The 26,196-nt window shown below is 41.7% G+C and overlaps 1 protein-coding gene across 3 annotated transcripts in view; it reads right to left on the bottom strand.

The window, feature by feature from the left end:
* Arhgap18 (Rho GTPase activating protein 18) overlaps window positions 1–26,196 on the bottom strand; it is a 258,522-nt gene that overhangs the window by 157,322 nt on the left and 75,004 nt on the right. The window contains exon 1 of one of the 3 annotated variants that reach the window (XM_021175112.3): window positions 6,612–6,820. The exons of the other annotated variants lie outside the window; for them this stretch is intronic. Coding sequence (XP_021030771.1) covers window positions 6,612–6,724 — 113 coding nt within the window. The 5' untranslated portion in view covers window positions 6,725–6,820. Of the gene's footprint in view, window positions 1–6,611; window positions 6,821–26,196 lie in introns of those variants that run through there. 3 annotated transcript variants of the gene reach the window in all.

Here is a 26,196-nt window from a genome sequence, read left to right as displayed (position 1 = left end):
TGATGAAGAAATTCAAGGGAGGCTTGTCACCACACCATCTAAGTTCTCCTAACTCCTCTCAAATAAGCAGGGCAAGTCCCATGAGCTTGCATTTCCAGAGCTCTAAGAATACATAGTGACACCCCAAAGATAGCAGAGAAAGCTTCCTCTGGACCCTAAGTAGAGCTGAATCAGTAAGTGGAGAGATGGCCACAGATGTAAGGAACTCTCATTCACTCAGGAATAGGAAACACAGAAAGAACTCCCAGCAGGGTAGCCTTGGCCTCGAGGGTGCGAGGGGTTTGTCCTAACATGTGAGACTAATGTTTGCAGCTTGCAAGTGAGAACTAAGAGACAGATCATTTGCTCTGGTCGCATTGATTATTAAAAGTGACATAAATCCAGATTTCATGCAGCTGATCCTTAAGCCTATGTAACAATTGCCTAAAGAACCAACTGCTGAGTCCATTTTGAAAATAACTTTAAATTATTCCCCATACCCCCTCAATTAAATGCGCATGCACGCACTCACACACATGCACACCTCGATCATCATTTAAAGATGTAGACAATGAAAAGGCAATGAATGCTTCACTGTGTAAATGAAGGTATAATCTGCCCGATCAAGAGTATATATGCATCTTAACAATTCAAGAGGGGATGAAGGGTAGGAATTCTGCACTACTGACCAAAGGCATTTGGTGGTTAAAAAAAAAAGTCCTTGTGTCATTGAAAACAATCAGCCACATTGATGGGCACAAAAATTGCATTTCCTAACTAGATCCTACAAATGTGGGATCAGAAAACATCCTTTAACTTGCTGCAATTTAAAAAAAAAAAAAAAAAAGGAAGAAAGAAAAGAAAAAAACTTATTAACAAATATCCTTCTCACAAAATAATAAAAAGCTTCAGAAAATATGCAAATTTGCAAGGAATTAGTAGTGGCATAGTACATAGGATTTTAAAATACCATGGGGAGTCACATAAAAATGCTGGCCCTGAACTGGATACATAGCTCAGTGGTAGAGCTCTTGTCTGGCAAGCACAGGTCCAGAGTTTAATCCCCAGCACTAAGAGAGCCGGTCAAAAATGCTGACCTCCTCAAGGAAAGCAAATCATGTCTTTTTCTTAATACTTCGGGCGTCACCGGGCGTGGTGGCGCACGCCTTTAATCACAGTACTTGGGAGGCAGAGGCAGACGAATTTCTGAGTTCAAGGCCAGCCTGGTCTTCAGAGTGAGTTCCAGGACAGCCAGGACTATACAGAGAAACCCTGTCTTGAAAAAAAAAAAAAAAAAACCAACAACAAACAAAAAAAAAAAGAGACTTATATTCAAAAGACCAACTTCCATATCCCCCCAACACATCCTCCTTACACACTACAGGAAGTTTCCCTATCTACATCAGTAACAAGGTAACAAGAATCTCCTTATAAGAACATAGCTCGAAATTCCTGCAACCTTTATCTGAGTTTGCTCAAGCATCAGGCATCAGGAAATCCGGCAGACTCTATCTCCAAGAGTTCGTGACCCATTCCCTCCTTTGCTGCAATGACTAAGACCTTGGCCCAGGCACTGTCAGCTCCCCTCCAATGTGTGGCTATTTCTCCATTTATATAATCAACCCCTATGACTTCTCCTTGCTTTCTCAAAATCTTCTTCCCTCCATGTAATCCTATCTCTTTTAAAAATCTAATATAAAAGTCCAACCAACTCACACAACCCTTGGTTGTCCCCTAGCTTCCTTCTCCCCACCCCTCTGGCTATGCAGAGCTCTCTGCTTCTCTTACCAGAGCTCCAGGGCTTCCTCTAGGCCACTGGCTCTTCTGCGTTTTAACCTCTCTGCCTTTACAACCCTTGTTCTCATATACCTGCTAGTCTTGACCAGCTGCAGCTCCCGGGTTATTTTCAACTCCACGACACCTCTCCCTACACCAACACATACTTTTCGATAAGTTTTAAATATGAAATGTTTTCCGTGAGCTCATGTGTTGAATCCCTGGTCCCAGCTGGTGGCTATACTGGAATGGGGATAATAAAGTACTTCTGAAAGTAAGGGCAGGTAGGAAGAAATAAACCTCATGAGGTGTGTCTTTGACAGCCTGGCCCCTATCAACCCAGACCCATAGTCTCTCTGCTTGTTGGCTGACTCCTCCACAGCATACTCCTCTTGCCATGTTGCCTAGCCTTGACTCAAGCCTAAAACAATTTGGGCCCATAGGCTGAGGGCTCTAACTGGAGTCAAGGTAGGTGCTTGCTCTCTTGCTTTTCTCCAGTACTTGTCACAGTGAAGAAAAGCGACAGGCACAATCTCCATTAAACACCAGCACAGGGACAATTGCCTGATTCTCAGTGACAACTCAGAGTCAGTATTTGGAGTAACTGAGTGACTTACAGACCTTACAGAACAAAGCAATGCGTGAGACTTGAACATATTTAGAGCTGAACTATGGTTATGAAAGTGACAGCACTTCCCACTTGGCCTTGCTGCTGGGCAAAGTTCCTTAAGGTGGAGGAGGGAAGTACAAAGAAGACAGGAGGGAGTCTAGCTGCCAAAAAATGACCCACCCACATTCCATTGAGGTTCACGGACTTCAAGGCACAACTTGCATGTACAGCTGTCCCCAGTCCAACTGAAGAACTGCTGCGGAAGAAAAGGCATTTCCAAGGTCTTTCAGATTTCAAAAGACTAAAATTTTATACTCGTCTTCATTTTCCAGTGTCTTGTTTCTTCCTTTCTTTCTTTCTTTCTTTCTTTCTTTCTTTCTTTCTTTCTTTCTTTCTTTCTTTCTTCCTTCCTTCCTTCCTTCTTTCCTTCTTTCTTTCTTTCCTTCCTTTCTTTCTTTCTTTCCTTCTTTCTTTCCTTCTTTCTTATTTTTTTGGTTTTTTGAGACAGAGTTTTTCTGTATAGCCCTGGCTGTCCTGGAACTCACTCTGTAGACCAGGCTGGCCTTGAACTCAGAAATCCGCCTGCCTCTGCCTCCCAAATGCTGGGATTAAAGGCATGCACCACCACGCCCGGCAAGTGTCTTGTTTCTTTACCTGGGGTGGGGAGTGAATGAGAATTGGAGGGTCTTAGAGATAAGATTCAAATTCACTACGTATCTGAAGATAACTTTGAAATCCTCATCTTCCTCATTCCTCCTGTATGCTGAAATTATAGGTATACACCAGCACACCCAATTTCCCATAAGCCTTTTTATTGATTTATTATTCATTTATTCATTCCGTTGTTGTGCTGGAAGATACTTTTTGTTTGAAGCATGGTCTCAGATAGTTCAGGTTGACCTTCAACTTTCTGTAGATAGGCAACGCTAGGCTTAAATTCTAGATCCTCCTTCACTCCCAAATCAAGATTGTATATAATCCAAGTGGGATTAGAGATGGTATGCACCGCCACATCTCGCTTCCAAAATCATTCTTAACTAAGTATGGTGACCTTCTATATCTTAACCCTTGACAAAATGAGATTCCCAAACAACACAAACTGAAGACTACCCAATGTGGCTTAAAGTATTAGGGGAACCTGCCTGGAGACAGACTCTACTCCACAAGCTTTGCCTGGAAGACCTCCCAGCAAGGGGAAGACTACATTCAAGTCCAACTTACAGCAGAAAATTAATGTCTATGGTACACACTGCGAATGACTAGGAGAGCAAGAATGGAGCCATGTTGGACTTCCAACCTTGGGTTTCAGGGTTCCAATAACCCTTATACAATGAAAACCATGTTTGTTCAAGCAAGGCACCAAAGATCTCATTGTCCAATCTATTTTAAACTATTAAAAATTTTAAAAAAGAGTTAAGAGTTTTCAGTAAAACAGAAAATATCACTAGAAATTAATATTAAAATAAAACATACAGTTTTCCCCTTAAGATGATGCTAAAGTCAAAATAACAGTGATATAGTTATTTTTTGAAAAATTGTTTTTCCTAAAGCAAATACTGAGATGCCTGCCTAAATACACAAGTAAGTAAATAAAGTCTTATAAATATAGCTGTCCATAAAAAGTGGTTTCCTTTGGAATCATTTGTATACAGTCAGCCAGAAAACTAATGTTAACATCTTCTTTCAAGTCCCTGTAGTTTAAGGAAAAACACTGCAAAAAGAAAACATAAATCAGGATTCTCCAACTGGGAGGCCCCAACCAGGAGTGAGAGGAATTCTTCAATCTGGGATGGGGGAGTGAATTCTAATTGAGGTAATGTAATATAAGAAGTTCTATATCAGGCTGCTCACCAAAATATTAACTTCTCACCATCCTGAAAGGATGATTTGGCAAGAGAAAGTTAAAAATCAAAACATTTTCTATAACCATCTGAAATCATAAATATAACCCTTTATATTTTGCTGTTATATATAAAATATGTGTATATGCATATAACATGTATATGTATATACATGCTATATATTATATACACATATGATTTAGAATAAATGAAATTCTTTGATAAACAAGGTCAGAATTTTGAGCTACCTCCAGCTACTTTTAAATACATATGAGGACATGCAGGATCTAATTAGCCTCTTTATATGAGTTTCACTTCAGTTTTGTTTACAAAATAGGCATCAACAATCACTGAAATCTTGGAGCAACTTCGTAAAGCTTAAACTACCAGCCAGCCAATCCACCCATAGCCCCATCCATTCTGACCATCCTTAGGAGGTCACTACTAGCCCTATCTGTTCCACTGCTCAAATCCACCCTCACTCCAGGAAGCCTTACTCCATGCCAACTCCAGTATCTTAACCCCTTCCAGGCTAAACAAGGAACCTCCCAAAGTAACATTGTGCTTAGCTGATATGTTACTAAGCTTCAGGGTAAAAATTAATGAAGACTGCTTCCCCCTCCCCTCCTGCCTCAAACCAGTCTTTGATCTTCTCCCCACACCCCAGCATCACTACCTATCCCTCATGAAAAGGCAGTCCCAGAAAAGGGTTGGTGAGCATTATGGCGGCTAGCTGAAAGGCCTTTTACAGCCCATCTAGAGATGTGGCCCGACACATAACAACAAGGCCTACTGGTCACCCTGTTTTCTCTGCCCACCTTGGCTCTGCTTCTGCAATAGCTGGAAACAACACAATACATACATTTGTTCCACCTGCTTAAGTCTAAACCTCCCACAACAAACTACAAACTTGCAAAGATGGGATGGGAAAGAATGGCTACAGTTTCATGCAAAAGCTTCCCCTAAGAGACTTTGCTACAACTGAGGGGGATTTCTGGAGTTTGAGTCTGAACAGTGGGATGAAGGTTGGGACCCAAAGTCCCAGCGCTTTAATTCACCCTCACAACGGAGACCCAAGACTCAGCTCAGTCCTCAAGCCCACCCAGTCTGAAGCCAGTGACAAATGAAGAACTTGTGAGCTCACAGTTTGGGCTATTTTAACTGTCAGAAGGAAGACAAGCTAGGCCTGCTTACTGTTGGTTTGCTGTTGCTGGCTGCTTGCTGCTAAAGGATGAATATTTTACTGTCCTGCAGAAGCGTGCATGGAAACGCTTGATAAATCTCAAAGGAAACAAAATGGTTACACGTGTAGCCCCAAAGCAACCACTCCCTTTGAACTTTGGTAATGAGTTTATCCAATGGCCTCCATACAACCGGCAACAAGTGAGAAGCAAAGTTCCCCAGGCAAGGTCTAACCTTTCCTTTGATTTTTCACACGCCCCACGCGGTTAAGGATTTGGAAAACCAATGAAAGAAGGCATTCTTTTCTTTGGAAGGCACAGGCGTGAAGTACCCAGGAACAATAAAGTGTTCATTATCACCTTTAATATCAAGATGGAATTGGACTTACTGATAACTTTTTTTTTTCAATCTTCCAGGCCAATGTTTGCAATTTCTATCTAAGACTGGAGATTACTAGTTTCAGCTAGGGAGAAGGTCATTAAGGCGAGAAAGGAAGAGGCAGGGGAAAAACCAACCTTGAAAAACAGAACAAAGTACACAGAGAGGCAGAGAGGACTCTGCGACTCAATGGTCTATAGAACGTTTGCCCTATCTGCCTATAAAGTGATTTAACATTAACCATGCTCCTTCTACCAACAGAGTACTTACTGCCTGCTGACAAAAACTCCCCTTTGAAATCCCAAGAGTGCAGGGAGGGGTGTGTTTGGCTGTGCGAGTAATCTACACACACTGAAGAATGCGAACAGCACAGCCACAGGCCACTGACTTGGGCATTTTGCCCAAGCGGTCTGCTTTCAGAGAGAGGAGGAGGGTGCCACTCTCAAAACAGCAAGAGGAGTGACCAGCCTCCCTGCTATTTGGCAGACTTTCCCAGCTAACAGTTCCAGAGGAGTTTTGAGCCCATTCAAGAATTCCATCTCCCAGAGAGTGTTTCCGATACAGTCATTTGATCAGTCAGTATTTGCACATGCACCTGCTAAGCAACTGGTCGGAGCGCCACAGAGTCACCTCCCACACACCCCCGCCCCCGACTCCCCCCATCCTCCACTGGTAACCAGAAGTGCTCTTGCACTCCAGTAAATGAGATGCAAAGAACTAGCCAACCGCCTATGTTGCGGCGTCAGGTCAGGATTCAAGTACATAGGTGATTCTCTTCCCTCTTGACAACTTCCCTGTCACTTTGTTCCATGGGCAGGTAGGGGGTTTTTGTTTTTCCTCCTTACCTGGAGGTGGCTTCGTCGCCTCCCTTTGCATGGCTGTCCCCAGCGACCTGGTCCTTGCCGCTGGGGTGGTAAGCAGTTAGCACAACTCCCGAAGAACTCGATAGCCAGTTCATGGTGAGAGAAGGGGCATAATTTCTGGGATTCTGACACAGAGGGGAATGAAGTTCCTGTCTCGCCTGGCCAACTTGCTCATTAGCAAGGGCCAGCCCCTCCCCTGTCCCGGCCAGCGATTCACAGGGAGAGAGGCGTGGCCTCTCCCGCAGAGCTTCCTGGCCCTGCAGTTACAGGCTGTGTGTGACTCACAGCTTTGTTTAAACCCGGCAATCCCAGGCTGCAGCAGCCACCACTGCAGCAGCAGCAGTAGCAGCAGTTGTTAAGGGGGCCTGGGTGTATGGCGTTGTCCCTGCTGCCAGCTCACGAATGTAACTCCAAGCCTATTGAGCTAGGAAACCGTGGTTAGGACAGAGTCTTTCCCCTTCCCCATATGTTCCTATCTGATTATTTCTGCTGCTTCGCATCACTCAAGGAAGGCATTCCCTAACCCCTTCAGGCATTCAACATTCACCACAGCCAAACCAAGAAACCCAACCAAAGGTCACAATGCCATCTGGCCCACCAGAAAGGCTTGGCTTTCCGCTATAAAATGTACTGTGTTATTGTGTGCCCTGCAATACCAAGCACACCTTTTCTTTTCTTTCTTTCTTTCTTTCTTTCTTTCTTTCTTTCTTTCTTTCTTTCTTTTTTTTTTTTTTTTTTTTTTTTTCAGGTTAAATGCTTATTTTTGAAAATTTACTTTCATGGCAGACATTTTCATAGTTCATGAACAGGTAATTTACATCAGACATGTGAACAGATTTTTCAAAATGAAGGGAAAATGCACCACTTATCATAAGAACAGCATCTCACTAAACAGTATTTTAGAACCTTGAGCACTTTCAATGGAACTGAAGTTCACATCATTTTAATGAATTCCAAACAATCATTGCTTCAATGATTTCTGAATTTGCCTAAATGACATGTATTACTACTTAATAGTTAATACAAAACATGTCAGTGATTTTTCCTGCTTTTTGTGATTTAACCCTGAACCTCACAACAACTAGGCAAATGCCCTCTGCTAAAAGAATTCAAAATAAATATTAAAAACTAGATTTTTGTTCCTTCCTGTTTTATTTCTGCATATTTAAAGCACTCTTTTTAATTTTCAAAGATTTTAGCATACTGCCTTAGTCAGGGTTTCTATTCCTGCACAAACATCATGACCAAGAAACAAGTTGGGGAGGAAAGGGTTTATTCGGCTTACAATTCCATACTGCTGTTCATCACCAAGGAAGTCAGGACTGGAACTCAAGCAGGTCAGGGAGCAGGAGCTGATGCAGAGGCCATGGAGGGATGTTCTTTACTGGCTTGCTTCCCCGGGCTTGCTCAGCCTGCTCTCTTATAGAACCAAGACTACCAGCCCAGAGATGGCCCCACCCACAAGGGGCCTTTCCCCCTTGATCACTAATTGAGAAAATGCCCCACAGCTGGATCTCATGGAGGCATTTCCTCAACTGAAGCTCCTTTCTCTGTGATAACTCCAGCTGTGTCAAGTTGACATAAAACTAGCCAGTACACATACCAACTATGTCTTTGTAATTAAGTTGACAACAGGGTGATAATGTTTCTGGAGGAAACTGTGCCAAGATGAGCTGAATATTGTCTCATACATCTAGAATAATTTAGACAAACTTTGCTCAGGATTTAATATCCATTTCTTCAAGTCCATGAACTTATTTTTACGTTTCAGCATAAATAATGACAGTGGGGGGTGGGGTGGGGGTGGGCAAAGAGCTATAGTGAGAATTATGGTTTCCTTAAGAACCCAGTTGTGTTACGTAGTTGTGTTATTGTTTTAATCCTAGGTGTGGGATATGGGGCTGCTTCAGATTTTCCATACCTGCTAATTATGACTTGTCTAGGAGGAGTGTGATTTTTTGCCAGCTACAGATAGTTTATGTTTGGAATTCTGGGAACTCTTAAGAGGGTATAAATGTGAGAGCCCTGAGGGGTCTGTGGCCATTTCTGCTCCTGCTGGTCATCCCTTCTACTTCTAGATCCTCCTGCTGGTCATCCCTTCTACTTCTAGATCCTCTGTTGCATTTGCTGCTTTTGCTTTTGCTGGATTGCTGGATTGCTGCATTGCTGTGTTGCTATTTGCTTGTTGTTATTGCTTGGAGATATCCTTCCAATGAAGATTGGATATGCCCCTAGGAACTAGATACCCCAAATCAGCAAGAAATAGACTAAAGAGACCTAAACTCTCTCTCCTTTCTAACCTTCTTTCTCAGCTTCAGAGAGGAATATCACAGAAGAGGTGAACAGATAGATGGAAGGAAGAAGAAACATAAAATTATTTTGTTGAAAAAACTCATAATGGTACCTTAAAAAAACATAAAATTTTAAAAGAAATGTTTTAACAGTAGATGTATTTGTAAAATATTTTTGCTTAAGTACCTTTATAAATTAATGTAGAAAATTTGTCATTTTAATCTTCTTTTGTATTCCTTGAGTTCTATATTATGCAAGAGTGAAAATTAAAATGAATTAATTCTCTTTGTGGCAAATTCCTTTTTGAATATTGTAAACTCAAATATAATAGAAATCATTTGTCATGTATGTGTTTCAATTGTATCTAGTAGGAAGTAATTTTCCAATTTTAACTTGTCTTACTATATAGACTTTACAGGTTGACTAAATGATGTTAATGTGAATAAAGTAGAGATAAACACCTAGACAATTAAGCTCTACTATTTAAATATTAATGTTAACATTAAGCATTCTGTTTATTTTGTAAGTAAAATTCCTTCTTTTTTTTTTTTTTTTTTTTTTACTTCTTTAAAAATTTTTTTTTTTAAATATTTTTATTACATAATTTCCTCAATTACATTTCCAATACTATCCCAAAAGTCCCCCATAGCGCCCCCCACTTCCCTACCCACCCATTCCCATTCTTTTGGCCCTGGCATTCCCCTATATTGGGGCATATAAAGTTTGCAAGTCCAATGGGCCTCTCTTTCCATTGATGGCCGACTAGGCCATCTTTCGATACATATGCAGCTAGAGACAAGAGCTCCAGGGTTCCAGTTAGTACATCATGTTGTTCCAACAATAGGGTTGCAGATCCCTTTAGCTCCTTGGGTACTTTCTCTAGCTTCTCCATTGGGAGCCCTGTGATACATCCAATAGCTGACTGTGAACATCCACTCCTGTGTTTGCTAGGCCCCGGCATCGTCTCACAAGAGACAGCTATATTTGGGTCCTTTCAGCAAGATCTTGCTAGTGTATGCAATGGTGTCAGCGTTTAGAAGCTGATTATGGGACGGATCCCTGGATACAGCAGTCTCTAAATGGTCCATCCTTTCATCACAGCTACGAACTTTGTCTCTGTAGCTCCTTCCCTGGGTGTTTTGTTCCCAATTCTAAGAAGGTGCACAGTGTCCACACTTTGGTCTTCATTCTTCTTGAGTTTCATGCGTTTAGCAAATTGTATCTTATATCTTGGGTATCCTAAGTTTTGGGCTAATATCCACTTATCAATGAATACATATTGTGTGAGTTCTTTTGTGATTGTGTTACTTCACTCAAGATGATGCCCTCCAGGTCCATCCATTTGGCTAGGAATTTCATAAATTCATTCTTTTTAATAGCTGAGTAGTACTCCATTGTGTAAATGTACCATAATTTCTGTATCCATTCCTCTGTTGAGGGACATCTGGGTTCTTTCCAGCTTCTGGCTATTATAAATAGGGCTGCTATGAACATAGTGGAGCATGTGTCCTTTTTACCGGTTGGGACATCTTCTGGATATATGCCCAGGAGAGGTATTGCTGGATCCTCCGGTAGTACTATGTCCAATTTTCTGAGGAACCGCCAGATTGATTTCCAGAGTGGTTGTACAAGCTTGCAATCCCACCAACAATGGAGGAGTGTTCCTCTTTCTCCACATCCTCGCCAGCATCTGCTGTCACCTGAATTTTTGATCTTAGCCATTCTGACTGGTGTGAGGTGGAATCTCAGGGTTGTTTTGATTTGCATTTCCCTGATGATTAAGGATGTTGAACATTTTTTCAGGTGCTTCTCTGCCATTCGGTATTCCTCAGGTGAGAATTCTTTGTTCAGTTCTGAGCCCCATTTTTTAATGGGGTTATTTGACTTTCTGGAGTCCACCTTCTTGAGTTCTTTATATATATTGGATATTAGTCCCTTATCTGATTTAGGATAGGTGAAGATCCTTTCCCAATCTGTTGGTGGTTTTTTTGTCTTATTGATGGTGTCTTTAGCCTTGCAGAAGCTTTGTAGTTTCATGAGGTCCCACTTGTCAATTCTCGATCTTACAGCACAAGCCATTACTGTTCTATTCAGGAATTTTTCCCCTGTGCCCATATCTTCAAGGCTTTTCCCCACTTTCTCCTCTATAAGTTTCAGTGTCTCTGGTTTTATGTGAAGTTCCTTGATCCACTTAGACTTGACCTTAGTACAAGGAGATAGGAATGGATCGATTCGCATTCTTCTACATGTTAACAACCAGTTGTGCCAGCACCATTTGTTGAAAATGCTGTCTTTCTTCCACTGGATGTTTTTAGCTCCCTTGTCGAAGATCAAGTGACCATAGGTGTGTGGGTTCATTTCTGGGTCTTCAATTCTATTCCATTGGTCTATTTGTCTGTCCCTATACCAGTACCATGCAGTTTTTATCACAATTGCTCTGTAGTAGAGCTTTAGGTCCGGCATGGTGATTCCACCAGAGGTTCTTTTATCCTTGAGAAGAGTTTTTGCTATCCTAGGTTTTTTGTTATTCCAGATGAATTTGCAGATTGCACTTTCTAATTTGTTGAAGAATTGATTTGGAATTTTGATGGGGATTGCATTGAATCTGTAGATTGCTTTTGGCAAGATAGCCATTTTTACAATGTTGATCCTGCCAATCCATGAGCATGGGAGATCTTTCCATCTTCTGAGATCTTCTATAATTTCTTTCTTCAGAGATTTGAAGTTTTTATTATACAGATCTTTCACTTCCTTAGTTAGAGTCACGCCAAGATATTTTATATTATTTGTGACTATTGAGAAGGGTGTTGTTTCCCTAATTTCTTTCTCAGCCTGTTTATTCTTTGTGTAGAGAAAGGCCATTGATTTGTTTGAGTTAATTTTATATCCAGCTACTTCACCGAAGCTGTTTATCAGGCTTAGGAGTTCTCTGGTGGAATTTTTAGGGTCACTTATATATACTATCATATCATCTGCAAAAAGTGATATTTTGACTTCCTCTTTTCCAATTTGTATCCCTTTGATCTCCTTTTGTTGTCGAATTGCTCTGGCTAGGACTTCAAGTACAATGTTGAATAGGTATGGAGAAAGTGGACAGCCTTGTCTAGTCCCTGATTTTAGAGGGATTGCTTCAAGCTTCTCACCATTTACTTTGATGTTGGCTACTGGTTTGCTGTAGATTGCTTTTATCATGTTTAGGTATGGGCCTTGAATTCCTGATCTTTCCAAGACTTTTATCATGAATGGGTGTTGGATCTTGTCAAATGCTTTTTCCGCATCTAAGGAGATGACCATGTGGTTTTTATCTTTGAGTTTGTTTATATACTGGATTACGTTGATGGATTTCCGTATATTGAACCATCCCTGCATCCCTGGGATGAAACCTACTTGGTCAGGATGGATGATTGTTTTGATGTGTTCTTGGATTCGGTTAGCAAGAACTTTATTGAGGATTTTTGCATCAATATTCATAAGGGATATTGGTCTGAAGTTTTCTATCTTTGTTGGGTCTTTTTGTGGTTTAGGTATCAGAGTAATTGTGGCTTCATAGAATGAGTTGGGTAGAGTACCTTCTGTTTCTATTTTGTGGAATAGTTTGTGAAGAACTGGGATTAGATCTTCTTTGAAGGTCTGATAGAACTCTGCACTAAACCCATCTGGTCCTGGGCTTTTTTTAGTTGGGAGACTATTAATGACTGCTTCTATTTCTTTGGGGGATATAGGGCTGTTTAGATCATTAACCTGATCTTGATTCAACTTTGGTACCTGGTATCTGTCTAGGAACTTGTCCATTTCATCCAGGTTCTCCAGTTTTGTTGAGTATAGCCTTTGGTAGAAGGATCTGATGGTGTTTTGGATGTCTTCAGGATCTGTTGTTATGTCTCCTTTTTCATTTCTGATTTTGTTAATTAGGATGCTTTCCCTGTGCCCTCTAGTGAGTCTGGCTAAGGGTTTATCTATCTTGTTGATTTTCTCAAAGAACCAGCTCCTTGATTGGTTGATTCTTTGAATAGTTTTTCTTGTTTCCACTTGGTTGATTTCACCCCTGAGTTTGATTATTTCCTGCCGTCTACTCCTCTTGGGTGAATTTGCTTCCTTTTGTTCTAGTGCTTTTAGGTGTGTTGTCAAGCTGCTAATGTGTGCTCTCTCTAGTTTCCTTTTGGAGGCACTCAGAGCTATGAGTTTTCCTCTTAGAAATGCTTTCATTGCGTCCCATAAGTTTGGGTATGTTGTGGCTTCATTTTCATTGAACTCTAAAAAGTCCTTAATTTCTTTCTTTATTCCTTCCTTGACCAAGGTATCATTGAGAAGAGTGTTGTTCAGTTTCCACGTGAAGGTTGGCTTTCTATTATTTATTTTGTTATTGAAGATCAGCCTTAGTCCATGGTGATCTGATAGGATGCATGGGACAATTTCAATATTTTTATATCTGTTGAGGCCTGTTTTGTGACCAATTATGTGGTCAATTTTGGAGAAGGTACCATGAGGTGCTGAGAAGAAGGTATATCCTTTTGTTTTAGGATAGAATGTTCTGTAGATATCTGCCAGATCCATTTGATTCATAATTTCTCTTAGTTTCACTGTGTCCCTGTTTAGTTTCTGTTTCCATGATCTGTCCATTGGTGAAAGTGGTGTGTTGAAGTCTCCCACTATTATTGTATGAGGTGCAATGTGTGCTTTGAGATTTACTAAAGTTTCTTTAATGAATGTGGCTGCCTTTGTATTTGGAGCATAGATATTCAGGATTGATAGTTCCTCTTGGAGGATTTTACCTTTGATGAGTATGAAGTGTCCCTCCCTGTCTTTTTTAATGACTTTGGGTTGGAAGTCAATCTTATCAGATATTAGAATGGCTACTCCAGCTTGTTTCTTCATGCCATTTGCTTGGAGAATTGTTTTCCAGCCTTTCATTCTGAGGTAGTGTCTATCCTTTTCTCTGAGATGAGTTTCCTGTAAGCAGCAAAATGTTGGGTCTTGTTTGTGTAGCCAGTTTGTTAGTCTATGTCTTTTTATCGGGGAGTTGAGTCCATTGATATTAAGAGATATTAAGGAAAAGAAATTGGTGTTTCCTGTTATTTTTGATGTTAAAGTTGGCATTTTGTTCTTGTGGCTGTCTTCTTTTAGGTTTGTTGAGGGATTACCTTCTTGTTGATTCTAGGGCGTGGTTCCTGTCCTTGTATTGGTTTTTTTCTGTTATTATCCTTTGAAGGGCTGGATTCGTGGAGAGATAATGTGTGAATTTGGTTTTGTCGTGGAATACTTTGGTTTCTCCATCTATGTTAATTGAGAGTTTGGCTGGGTATAGTAGCCTGGGCTGGAATTTGTGTTCTTTTAGTGTCTGTATAACATCTGTCCAGGATCTTCTGGCTTTCATAGTCTCTGGTGAAAAATCTGGTGTAATTCTGATAGGCTTGCCTTTATATGTTACTTGGCCTTTTTCTCTTACTGCTTTTAGTATTCTATCTTTATTTAGAGCATTTGTTGCTCTGATTATTATGTGTCGGGAGGTATTTCTTTTCTGATCCAGTCTATTTGGAGTTCTGTAGGCTTCTTGTATGTTCATGGGCATCTCTTTCTTTAGATTTGGGAAGTTTTCTTCTATAATTTTGTTGAAGATGTTTGCTGGTCCTTTGAGTTGAAAATCTTCATTCTCATCCACTCCTATTATCCGTAGGTTTGGTCTTCTCATTATGTCCTGTATTTCTTGGATGTTTTGAGTTAGGATCTTTTTGCATTTTCCATTTTCCTTGATTGTTGTGCCGATGTTCTCTATGGAATCTTCTGCACCTGAGATTCTCTCTTCCATCTCTTGTATTCTGTTGCTGATGCTTGCATCTATGGTTCCAGATTTCTTTCCTAGGGTTTCTATCTCCAGTGTTGCCTCATTTTGGGTTTTCTTTATTGTGTCTACTTCCCTTTTTAGGTCTAGTATGGTTTTGTTCATTTCCATCATCTGTTTGGATGTGTTTTCCTGTTTTTCTGTAAGGACTTCTACCTGTTTGATTATGTTATCATGTTTTTCTTTAAGGATTTGTAACTCTTTAGCAGTGTTCTCCTGCAATTCTTTAAGGGATTTTTGTGCTTCCTCTTTATTGTCTTCTTCCTTTTTAGCAGTGTTCTCCTGCATTTCTTTAAGTGTGTTATTAACGTCCTTCTTGAAGTCCTCTATCATCATCAGGAGATATGCTTTTAAATCCGTGTCTAGCTTTTCCGGTGTGTTGGGGTGCCCTGGACTGGGTGAAGTGGGGGTGCTGGGTTCTGATGATGGTGACTGGTCTTGGTTTCTGTTAGTAAGATTATTACGTTTACCTTTCGCCATCTGGTAAACTCTGGGGTTATTGTTATCGTTGTCACTATTTAAAGATTGGAGCAGAAGCTGTGTTCCACTCACCAGCAGTCCCAAAATCCTGCGGCGGGGGTCGTGGGTAGCTGGCGGGTGTCAGGCAACCCTGCGCTCCCGCTACCCTGGCGCTGATCCGGCCGGGTGAGGCCTGTGGCCCTACTCAGGCTGGTTTCTGCTTCCCTAACTAATGCAGTCTCAGGTCCCGCGCAATTGGATTGGAGCAGAAGCTGTGCTCCCCTCACCAGAAGTCTTAAGATCCTGTGGCGGGTGTTGTGGGCAGTTGGCGAGTGTCAGCAGACCCTGCGCCCCAGCTGCTCAGGTGCTTTTCTGACCGGAAGAGGCTTGTGGCCCTGTGTGGGCCGGATTTCTCTCTCCCCAACCAGAGCAGTCTCAGGTCCCGCGTGATTGGACTGGAGCAGAAGCTGTGTTCCACTCACCAGCAGTCCCAAAATCCTGCGGCGGGGGTCGTGGGTAGCTGGCGGGTGTCAGGCAACCCTGCGCTCCCGCTACCCTGGCGCTGATCCGGCCGGGTGAGGCCTGTGGCCCTACTCAGGCCGGTTTCTGCTTCCCTAACTAATGCAGTCTCAGGTCCCGCGCAATTGGATTGGAGCAGAAGCTGTGTTCCACTCACCAGCAGTCCCAAAATCCTGCGGCGGGGGTCGTGGGTAGCTGGCGGGTGTCAGGCAACCCTGCGCTCCCGCTACCCCTGCGCTGATCCAGCAGGATGAGGCCTGTGGTCCTACTCAGGCCGGTTTCTGCTTCCCTAACTAATGCAGTCTCAGGTCCCGCGCAATTGGATTGGAGCAGAAGCTGTGCTCCCCTCACCAGAAGTCTTAAGATCCTGTGGCGGGTGTTGTGGGCAGTTGGCGAGTGTCAGCAGACCCTGCGCCCCAGCTGCTCAGGTGCTTTTCTGACAGGAAGAGGCTTGTCTTCTTTCTTTTTTTAATCAAACATTATTTAGGAAAAATAAACTTTAAAATGTCTACCTAATGTCTGTTAAAAGTTAATAGTCAGCCGAGCATGGTAGCGCCTGCCTTTAATCCCAGCAGAGGCAGGCGGATTTCTGAGTTCAAGGCCAGCCTGGTCTACAAAGAGAGTTCCAGGACAGCCAGGGCTATACAGAGAAACCCTGTCTCGAAAAACCAAAAAAAAAAAAAAAAAGTTAATAGTCAAAATAAGAAGTTCCAACATTTGCTGAGAACCTATTAGTTTCCAGTGGTGGGGTTGGGGGTATGCCCAGGAACACTCCAGCTTGTGCCAGACACAGATACACACACACTCACACACACACACAGAGAAAGAGAGAGAGAGAATATTATTAGAAAGAGTATAGCCAGTGTACAGGTGAAATATCTTGACCAAAATAAGTTAGTAAGTGCCAGGAGATGCCCACCTAGATACCGCCTTGTTTAGTCAACTGAAAAAAGCAAGTTCAAACATCAGTTTTTAAAAAATCATTTTCTGGGTTTTCTAGTCCTAAAAGTTAAAAACAAAAATTCCTGCTCTCTGATATATGTGACAATCTCAATTGAAACATTTTGCTTGATATATATTTTTATTATTTTACACACACACACACACACACACACACACACACACACCACATTTAGATGAGATAGCCCTGGCTGGCCTAGAATTTTCTGTGTAGACCAGGCTGGCCTCAAACCATAGATTCTCCTATTTCTGTCCCCAAGTGCTATTATTGGAACCGTACCTTGCTGCTGCTGCTGCTGCTGCTGCTGCTGCTGCTGCTGCTGCTGCTGCTGCTGCTGTTGATGTTGTTGGGATTGTTACTGTTTGTATGTCCCTCCAAGTGTTTGCTACAAATATTCTGGTGTCCCAGAGGCTAGGGGAGACTGTCTGATTCCTCAGAGATGGAGTTATAAAGAAGTTGAAAGCTGCCCAACATAGTGCTAGGAACCAAATTCAGGTCATCTGGAAAAATAGCACATGCTTTTAACTACTGAGCCATCTTTCTAGCCCTGATTTTAGCCTTGAACTTGCTACCCAGTTGAGAACATTAAATTTGGGGATTCTCTGGACAAGTATATGCCAGTAGTCCTGCCAATTGCAACTGTGACTGCCAGTCTATATGGGAGTGGGTGGGGAGACTGAACCCAGGCAAGGAAGCAACCAAAGGATCTGAATCCCCAGTCACTAACTGAAATTCTTGCTTACCTTTGTGGTCACTCTTGGTTAACCGAGATAAAACTCCTCGTTGCTTTTGATTTTGCCATTCTACATATATCTGGTTTGTATTTTTTCATTATTTAAAACTGAGAGATAACGTCATTCATATTTAAAATACCCATTGTCAGCTGGGTATGGTGATACACACCTTTAGTCCCAGCACTGGGAGGCAAAGGCAGGTGCATCCAAGTTCAAGACCAGTCTGGGCCACCCAGAGACCCTGTTCTAAACAAACAAAAATAGACAACAACTACATAATATATCCACTGTCTTACCTGTGAAACATCAAGACCAAAAGCAACAAGGGGAGAAAAGGGTTCATTTGGATTACATATTCACATCAGGGAAACCGAGGAGGGAACTTAAACTGGGCAAGAACCTTGAGACAGGAGCTAATGCAGAGGCTGGGGGGAGTTACTACTTCCTGGCTCGCTCCACCTGATCTCTTATGGAAACCAAGGCCACAGCTTAGGGATGGCACTGCCCACAATGGGCTGGGTCCTCCCCCATCAACTGCTGATTAAGAAAACGCCCTGCAGGGTTGCCTGCATTCATATCAAATTGTCTGGAGGCATTTTGTAAGCTGCTTCAGCTGACTATAGCTTGCATCAAATGGACATAAACTAGCCAGCTCGTCCACATTAAATGTTTTTAATATTTATTCTATACACATGGGTGTTTTGTTCACTTGTATGTTTGCTCACCATGTGTGTTCCCAGTACCTGTGGAGGCCAGAAGAGGCATAATACTGCCTGGAGCAGGAGTCACTCACAGCTGCCACCGTGTTGGTGCTAGAAGTCAAACTAATGTCCTCTGGAAGAGCCATCGGTGCTCAGGACTGCTGAGCTATCTCATCCTGGCCCTTTCAAATATGTACTTTTTTTTTCAAAAATGTCTTTTCTGTTATGTCACTGTGAACTCACACACAATGCTCCTTTTAAAAGTCACTGCCCAGGCTGGAGAGATGGCTTAGCGGTTAAGAGCACTGACTGCTCTTCCAGGGGTCCTGAGTTCAATTCCCAGCAAGCACATGTTGGCCCACAACCATCTGTAATGGGATCTGATGCCCTCTTCTGGTGTGTCTGAAGAGATCGACAGTATACTCACATATATAAAAGACCCTGCTCTATATTTCTCTCCCCACAATTAGTTGCCTACTACTTCCATGTCCTCTGACTAAGGGCTCTCTGCTGTCCTCTCCTCCAGACCCTTGCTTCCTCAAGCTGGGACTTCCAGGCAGGTGTTAGCTCCATTCTGTTTTATTTTCCAAGACAGGGTTTGGTTTCTCTGAATAGTCCTGGCTGTCCTGAAATTCCCTCTGTAGATCTTGCTGGCTTCAGACTCAGAGACCTGCCTGGCTCTTCCTCCTAACATGCTGGGAGTGAAGATGCGCCCACTCTTGTCACTTTCTCTGAACTCTCTGTCACACTGTAACTGAATATACCAGCACTACTTCAATGATGTCACCACTTCACAAACCTTCAGTGACGACTCTCAAATGCCCAGGATCCACTGCTATTCTTGCTTTCTGCTCTGAGTGGGGCTTCTGCCTCACCTACACATCCCTCTCCTCTTGGACACTGTCTTCCTTTGTCTTCCCCTCAGCATCTGACCTCTCATTTTCCCACATCCCAGGCCTCTGAGGAAATACTAAATGGAGGAAGAATTAAGTGACTCTGAAGGTTCCTTCCATTTCAACCCAAACCAGTAGACAAATGGCTCAAATGCACACACAAGCACCACTGAAGTGTGTAGCAGTTCAGATAAAATGAAAAAGAAAAAAAAATTACAGAAAGAGACAACCAGAGGGAAAGTAGACTAGAGCTTCTGCTTTTAAATGACCTTGTATGGGAAAATGGTGAAGGGTCCCCTCCACCCTCCTGCCATCTTTGCTTAAAGGTAACTGCTCTTCAATGCCTTATGTTTTAGAACTTCTTATAGTTCTTGTGTCTTCTCTGTTTCACCCTTCCTTACGTTCCCCTCCCTGGGCCTCCTTTTATATCTGATTCATTTCTTTTCTATTCTCTCTCCTTCCTGTACTGAATCTTCAGTCTCTGGGTACTATGCAGGGGACATGTGCTCATGAGTCAATTGATAATGACAGATGTTGTTCACTAGAAACCAAAACAATAATTAGGTCATATCTCTACCTAATTATAGTATCTTCACTTATTTAATGAATTAATCATAATGTGCAGGTTAAAATATAGATGTTTTACAAGTTCAAATAACATTTGGGTTCAGGCAGAAGATTAACTGTGATACAAGCTGAATCCCGGAACATTATATATAAACTTTGAAAACTACTCATTACATGGAAATTCTTCAGGCTCCTCCTCATTCCCCTTCCCTGTAGGTTCTGTTGCTACTGGTTTAAAGATATGCCTGTCACAGGCAGATAGACAGCTAGTAGGACTGGTGTACACAGCTTTAGACTTAAGCTCAAGTGGGTTAAAAATAGTTTCAGACTTGTACTATGTCATCATGAAAGGAAGCCTATCTACCATGGAGCAATGAAAGGGCATTTCATAACCTACATCCCACCAATAGTCGTAGCACGTTGTTTCATTCTCTACCAGAATTCTTCCATGAATCTGCTTTATAAAAAATAAAATGCAATAAAACAAATGCAATGTCCCCTCACCCATTTCAGATATTTCATGTCCTTGAAAAATGTTAATATTCCAAGCTATTGAGTCCATGCCAAATACTTCCTGTTATGAGTCATCTTAGAAAGTAATTAAAAACATCAAGAACAGTTGAAACATTCACTGAATTCATCCTCCTCAAATGTGGGGTGCTGGATGTCACAGGAAGGGGGGAGCGAGCTGTAATTTATGCACTCAAATTGTTAAAAATAGGTTGGCAATAGAACTGCAGTGTTTGACAATTTGACAACCATGTTAAAAAACCATCTGAAAAAGTTCAGTGCTACTAGTATGGAAGAGTTTACTAACTATTCATACTTTGACATAGGCTCCGATTTAGTAATACAAGATTGCACTAGGGAGAAAGCAAAGTTGCAGTGGAATCAACACATTTGTTAATAATTTCCCTCCCCATCAGTCAACATCAGTAAGTGAGGGAGAATTATCCACATCTATAAGGTGATGTAAAACCTAGACAAAGTTATATGGAAATGATCTTTCAAATGGCAACATTAAGCCCAATTTAGACCAGGCTGGCCTTGGACTCAGAAATCCGCCTGCCTCTGCCTCTGTGCTGGGATTAAAGGTGTGCGCCGCCACGCCCGGCTACGACCTTCTTTCTTATCTAAGTAATACAACTGAGATTTGGAGTAGACCTGACTAGTGAGAAGGAAATGCTTCATGTGGCTGTTCTGGGTTTCCTTAGGCCATTTCTCATGAGTAAGGCTTGAAATCTTCCATTCTCATCAGCTCTGTGCAGAGGAGCTGCAGCTAAACACGTTCTGTCTATAGACACGGAAGTGGACCTCCTTGGAAATGGCACTTGTTACTAAGCCTATCTATCTCGAGCAAAAAGGGATGAGCCTTTGCCTTTATCTGGACAGCTTCAAACATTTCTACATCATTATCTAAGTTATTTTAACTGTCCCTCCAGGGGAAAATATGTATGAGTCATAGCCAGAATAATATGCAACTGTTATGGCTGGAGGCTAATTTAGGGCTTCCTGCAAACATTTAAGGGAGAGAAAAAAAAGCTTTTTAACAGTTAAGGAGTTTGTGGCTAATAAGTAATATTTGCTAATATTTGTGTCCTTATTCTTTCTTAGACCTGGACAATAGGGATTCTCATTTATTCATAGAAGAACCCTAGAGGATATATTAGAATTATGCCTACTCTAGACTGGAGGAAGGAGGCACCTCCTAGCTTATAGATATGCAGGGCACATGAGCATGTGTGTGTGTCTATGTGTGTCTGTGTGTGTGTGTCTCTGTGTGTGTATATGTATGTGTGTATGAGCTCACCTGTGTGTGTGTATGTGTGTGTATGTATGAGTGTATGTGTGTATGTGTGTGTGTGTGTATGAGCCCGTGTGTGTGTGAGATATTGTTGAGTCTGAGCACTTAGATATTGTTAAAGCTGAAGCTATCTTGGTACTGACACTGTTGTGCTTATGAAAAGGGCCCAGCAGATAAAAATCAAGGACAAGAGCATAAAGCCCTATCATGTTCAACCAAACAGAATAAACACAGTGCTTTGCAGATGTGCATTCTGGCCAGCACACACATGTATTTTCTGGTACTTTGAAACAGTTTCCTTTGTCAAAACACTGGGACTGTATAGTGTTCTAAGAGACAATCCTTCCTAAGAGTATTCTGCCCAAATAAATTAGACAACAGACACTGGCCATTATAAACAGCCTTTTATTCTTCTGTTGAGCAATGATAGAGTAAGTTTGTAGCCCCAGAGACATATAAGGTTTGTTAAGCAGTGGACCTTGGAGAGGGCTTTTGAAGAACAGAAGTGTGGCCTGTCAAGGTCATAGGGCTTCATGGGGGAATCCACTTGTCATATTGAAACTAGATGCTGTCTGACAAAGTCAAGTGCATGGCATGACTGACTTTTCCATTGCTTTTCTTACTCTCTCATGAGAGCTATGTGCTAAACCCAACTGACTAAGGTCTGAACGAGGAACACTCTGGGGCTACCCGTAATAGAAAAGTTGAGTTTTGTTTGTGCATAGAGACACAGTTTGGAAAATCCAGAGTTCTATCTGCAGATATGTTCAAATGCAGAAGCCGTAGCGAGGAGTAGATGACAATGGCTCCAGGGTTGCTTCAACCTCACAGAAAGAAACTACTCTAGGGTCTAGGTTGAATCCTTCACAAAGACAAGGGGCAGGGGGAAGACAGATCAAGAGTTCTGAGAGAAACTTCCAGAAGTCTCCAATATCAGAAAAGGGAGAGAGGCAGTAAGAGGACTCAAAAGGTAAAGGCAGGGACCTCACATGGTAAAAGGAAAGAACCCGCTCCTGCAAGCTGTCCTCTGACCTAGCCACTGAGTGCAACAACCCCCTTCTCACTCTCAAATATGTCAAAATAAACTAAAGAGAAAAAGGAGTGGATTGATTGGTGCCTTGGAAGAAAATATAAATAAAAACTATTTCCTACTAAAAAATGAAAACAAACACAAATAGGTAGGTATTATCCCTTTCCAAATGATGTTCGTTCCAACATTCCACAGTGACATCTAGAATTACCACACTGGATTCTTGACTAGAATACTCAGTACAATTGCACAAACTGGCACCATTAAAAGGAATTTGTGTTGTGAGTCTTTTTTTAATTAATTAAGTTATTTTATGTATGAGTACACTATAGCTGTCTTCAAACACAGCAAAAAAGGGTGTCAGATCCCATTACATATGGTTGTAAGCCACCATGTGGTTGCTGGGAATTGAATTCAGGACCTCTGGAAGAGCAGTCAGTATTCTTAACTGCTGAGCCATCTCTCCAGCCTATTTTGTGAGTCTTTTTTTTTTCCATTTTTTTATTAGGTATTTTCCTCATTTACATTTCCAATGCTATCCCAAAAGTCCCCCATACCCACACCACTCCCCTACCCACCCACTCCCCCTTTTTGGCCCTGGCGTTCCCCTGTACTGGGACATATAAAGTTTGCAAGTCCAATGGGCCTCTCTTTCAAGTGATGGCCTATTAGGCCATCTTTTGATACATATGCAGCTAGAGACAAGAGCTCCGGGGTACTGGTTAGTTCATATTGTTGTTCCACCTATAGACCACCAACAGATTGGGAAAGGATCTTTACCTATCCCAAATCGGATAGGGGACTAATATCCAATATATTTTGTGAGTCTTATTGGAAGCACAGAATAAGAAAGGTCTTCAGAAATAGAGATGTAATATATTAGAATTTAAAACATCCTATAGAGTGTGCTAGAGGGATGGCTCAGCAGTTAAGAGAATCAAAAGGACCGTTCGGTTCCCAGCACCCACATCAGGCAGGTCACAACTGCCTAGAACTCTGGCTTCTGATGGCATCTACACACAAATGTACATACTCATATAGAGACACACGCACATACTATAATGGAAAAACTCTTTTTAAAAATGCAAAAGATACAGATCATGCAGCATTGTTTTACAAAATCAGGGGCCTTACCAGCCAACCGAGGATGGCTCCTAAAACACTAATGGATTTGTCCTGAAGCCCACAGTTCATAGGAGATAATCTTGTGCTGATATACATGACAGCACTCTCTCCATGTCTCTTCAAACAAATATCTGAAAACACTTCTTCAGGCTTGTTCAGCTCAGGAGAAATTAATTCTTGGCTTCCCAATATGACTTCCACTCTGGTTCTTATTTTTTTTTTTCACATACGACCTTTATTTGTACAAGTGCTGTGTGATAGAGTACAAATTCATACTTCACGAATAGTTATTACAGCGCTTCTCTCCCTAGCAGGGAGAACACCTTGGACAAACTTCATAATTAAGAAGGATATAATATTTACTTTTTTTTAAATTACATCTTTTCCTCAATTACATTTCCAATGCTATCCCAAAAGTCCCCCATACCCTCCCCGCCCACTTCCCTACCCACCCATTCCCATTTTTTTGGCCCTGGCGTTCCCCTGTACTGGGGCATATAAAGTTTGCATGTCCACCAGAGGTTCTTTTATCCTTGAGAAGAGTTTTTGCTATCCTAGGTTTTTTGTTATTCCAGATGAATTTGGAGATTGTCTTTTAAGCAGGGGTACAAAACAAATCATAGCTTTCTCTGTAAGTCTAGTATTTTCTTGTTTAAATACGATTAAAAAGAAGAGAAAACCCACCACACTTACGATTTCTAGCAGACTTTATCCAAAGGAGTAAAAAAATATAATGCAGGTTAATTGCTCAAATCTGTGAGAGTTTCACAGCCATGATTTAAACCAGGATTTCCTGGATGTTTTCACTTAGCATCTTTTTGCATTTTGCATTTTCTTTGATTGTTGTGCCCATGTTCTCTATGGAATCTTCTGCACCTGAGATTCTCTAATGCATCTCTTGTATTCTGTTGCTGATGCTCACATCTATGTTCCTGAATTCTTTTTTTTTAATTATTATTTTTTTATTACGTATTTTCCTCAATTACATTTCCAATGCTATCCCAAAAGTCCCCCATACCCTCCCCCCCAATTCCCTACCCACTCATTCCCATTTTTCCGCCCTGGCGTTCCCCTGTACTGGGGCATATAAAGTCTGCATGTCCAATGGGCCTCTCTTTCCAGTGATGGCCGACTAGGCCATCTTTCGATACATATGCAGCTAGAGTCAAGAGCTCCGGGGTACTGTTTAGTTCATAATGTTGCACCTACAGTGTTGAAGATCTCTTTAGCTCCTTGGATACTTTCTCTAGCTCCTCCATTGGGGGCCCTGTGATCCATCCAATAGCTGACTGTGAGCATCCACTTATGTGTTTGCTAGGCCCCAGCCTAGTCTCACAAGAGACAGCTATATCAGGGTCCTTGCAGCAAACCCTTGATAGTATATGCAATGGTGTCATCGTTTGGAGGCTAATTATGGGATGGATCCCAGGATATGGCAGTCTCTAGATGGTCCATCCTTTTGTCTCAGCTCCAAACTTGGTCTCTGTAACTCCTTCCATGGGTGATTGTTTCCAATTCTAAGAAGGGGCAAAGTGTCCACACTTTGGTCTTCGTTCTTCTTCAGTTTCATGTGTTTTACAAATTGTGTTATATCTCGGTTATACTAAGTTTCTGGACTAATATCCACTTATCAGTGAGTACATATCATTTGTGTTCTTTTGTGATTGTGTTACCTCACTCAGGATGATGACCTCCAGGTCCAACCATTTGCCTAGGAATTTCATAAATTCATTCCCTTTAATAGCTGAGTAGTACTTCATTGTGTAAATGTACCACATTTTTTGTATCCATTCCTCTGTTGAGGGGCATCTGGGTTCTTTCCAGCTTCTGGCTATTATAAATAAGGCTGCTATGAACATAGTGGAGCATGTGTCCTTCTTACTGGTTGGGACATCCTCTGGATATATGCCCATGAGAGGTATTGAGGGATCTTCCGGTAGTACTATGTCCAGTTTTCTAAGGAACTGCCAGATTGATTTCCAGAGTGGTTGTATAAGCTTGCAATCCCACCAACAATGGAGGAGTGTTTCTCTTTCCCCACAACCTCACCAGCATCTGCTGTCACCTGAATTTTTGATCTTAGCCATTCTGACTGGTGTGAGATGGAATCTCAGGGTTGTTTTGATTTTCATTTCTCTGATGATTAAGGATGCTGAGCATTTTTTCAGGTGATTCTCTGCCATTCGGTATTCCTCAGGTGAGAATTCTTTGCTTAGCTCTGAGCCGCATTTTTTAATGGGGTTATTTGATTTTCTGGAGTCCACCTTCTTGAGTTCTTTACATATATTGGATATAAGCCCCCTATCTGATTTACGATAGGTAAAGATCCTTTCCCAATCTGTTGGTGGCCTTTTTGTCTTATTGTCGGTATCTTTTGCCTTGCAGAAGCTTTGCAGTTTCATGAGGTCCCATTTGTCAATTCTTGATCTTACAGCACAAGCCATTGCTGTTCTATTCAGGAATTTTCCCCCTGTGCCCATATCTTCAAGGCTTTTCCCCACTTTCTCCTCTATAAGTTTCAGTGTCTCTGGTTTTATGTGGAGTTCCTTGATCCACTTAGATTTGACGTTAGTACAAGGAGATAGGAATGGATCAATTCGCATTCTTCTACATGATAACCACCAGTTGTGCCAGTACCATTTG

Source organism: Mus caroli, unplaced genomic scaffold, assembly GCF_978045245.1.
Source record: "Mus caroli unplaced genomic scaffold, Mus_caroli_1 scaffold_9, whole genome shotgun sequence".
Taxonomy (NCBI): domain Eukaryota; kingdom Metazoa; phylum Chordata; class Mammalia; order Rodentia; family Muridae; genus Mus; species Mus caroli.
This window is presented reverse-complemented; position numbering and strand designations above follow the sequence as displayed.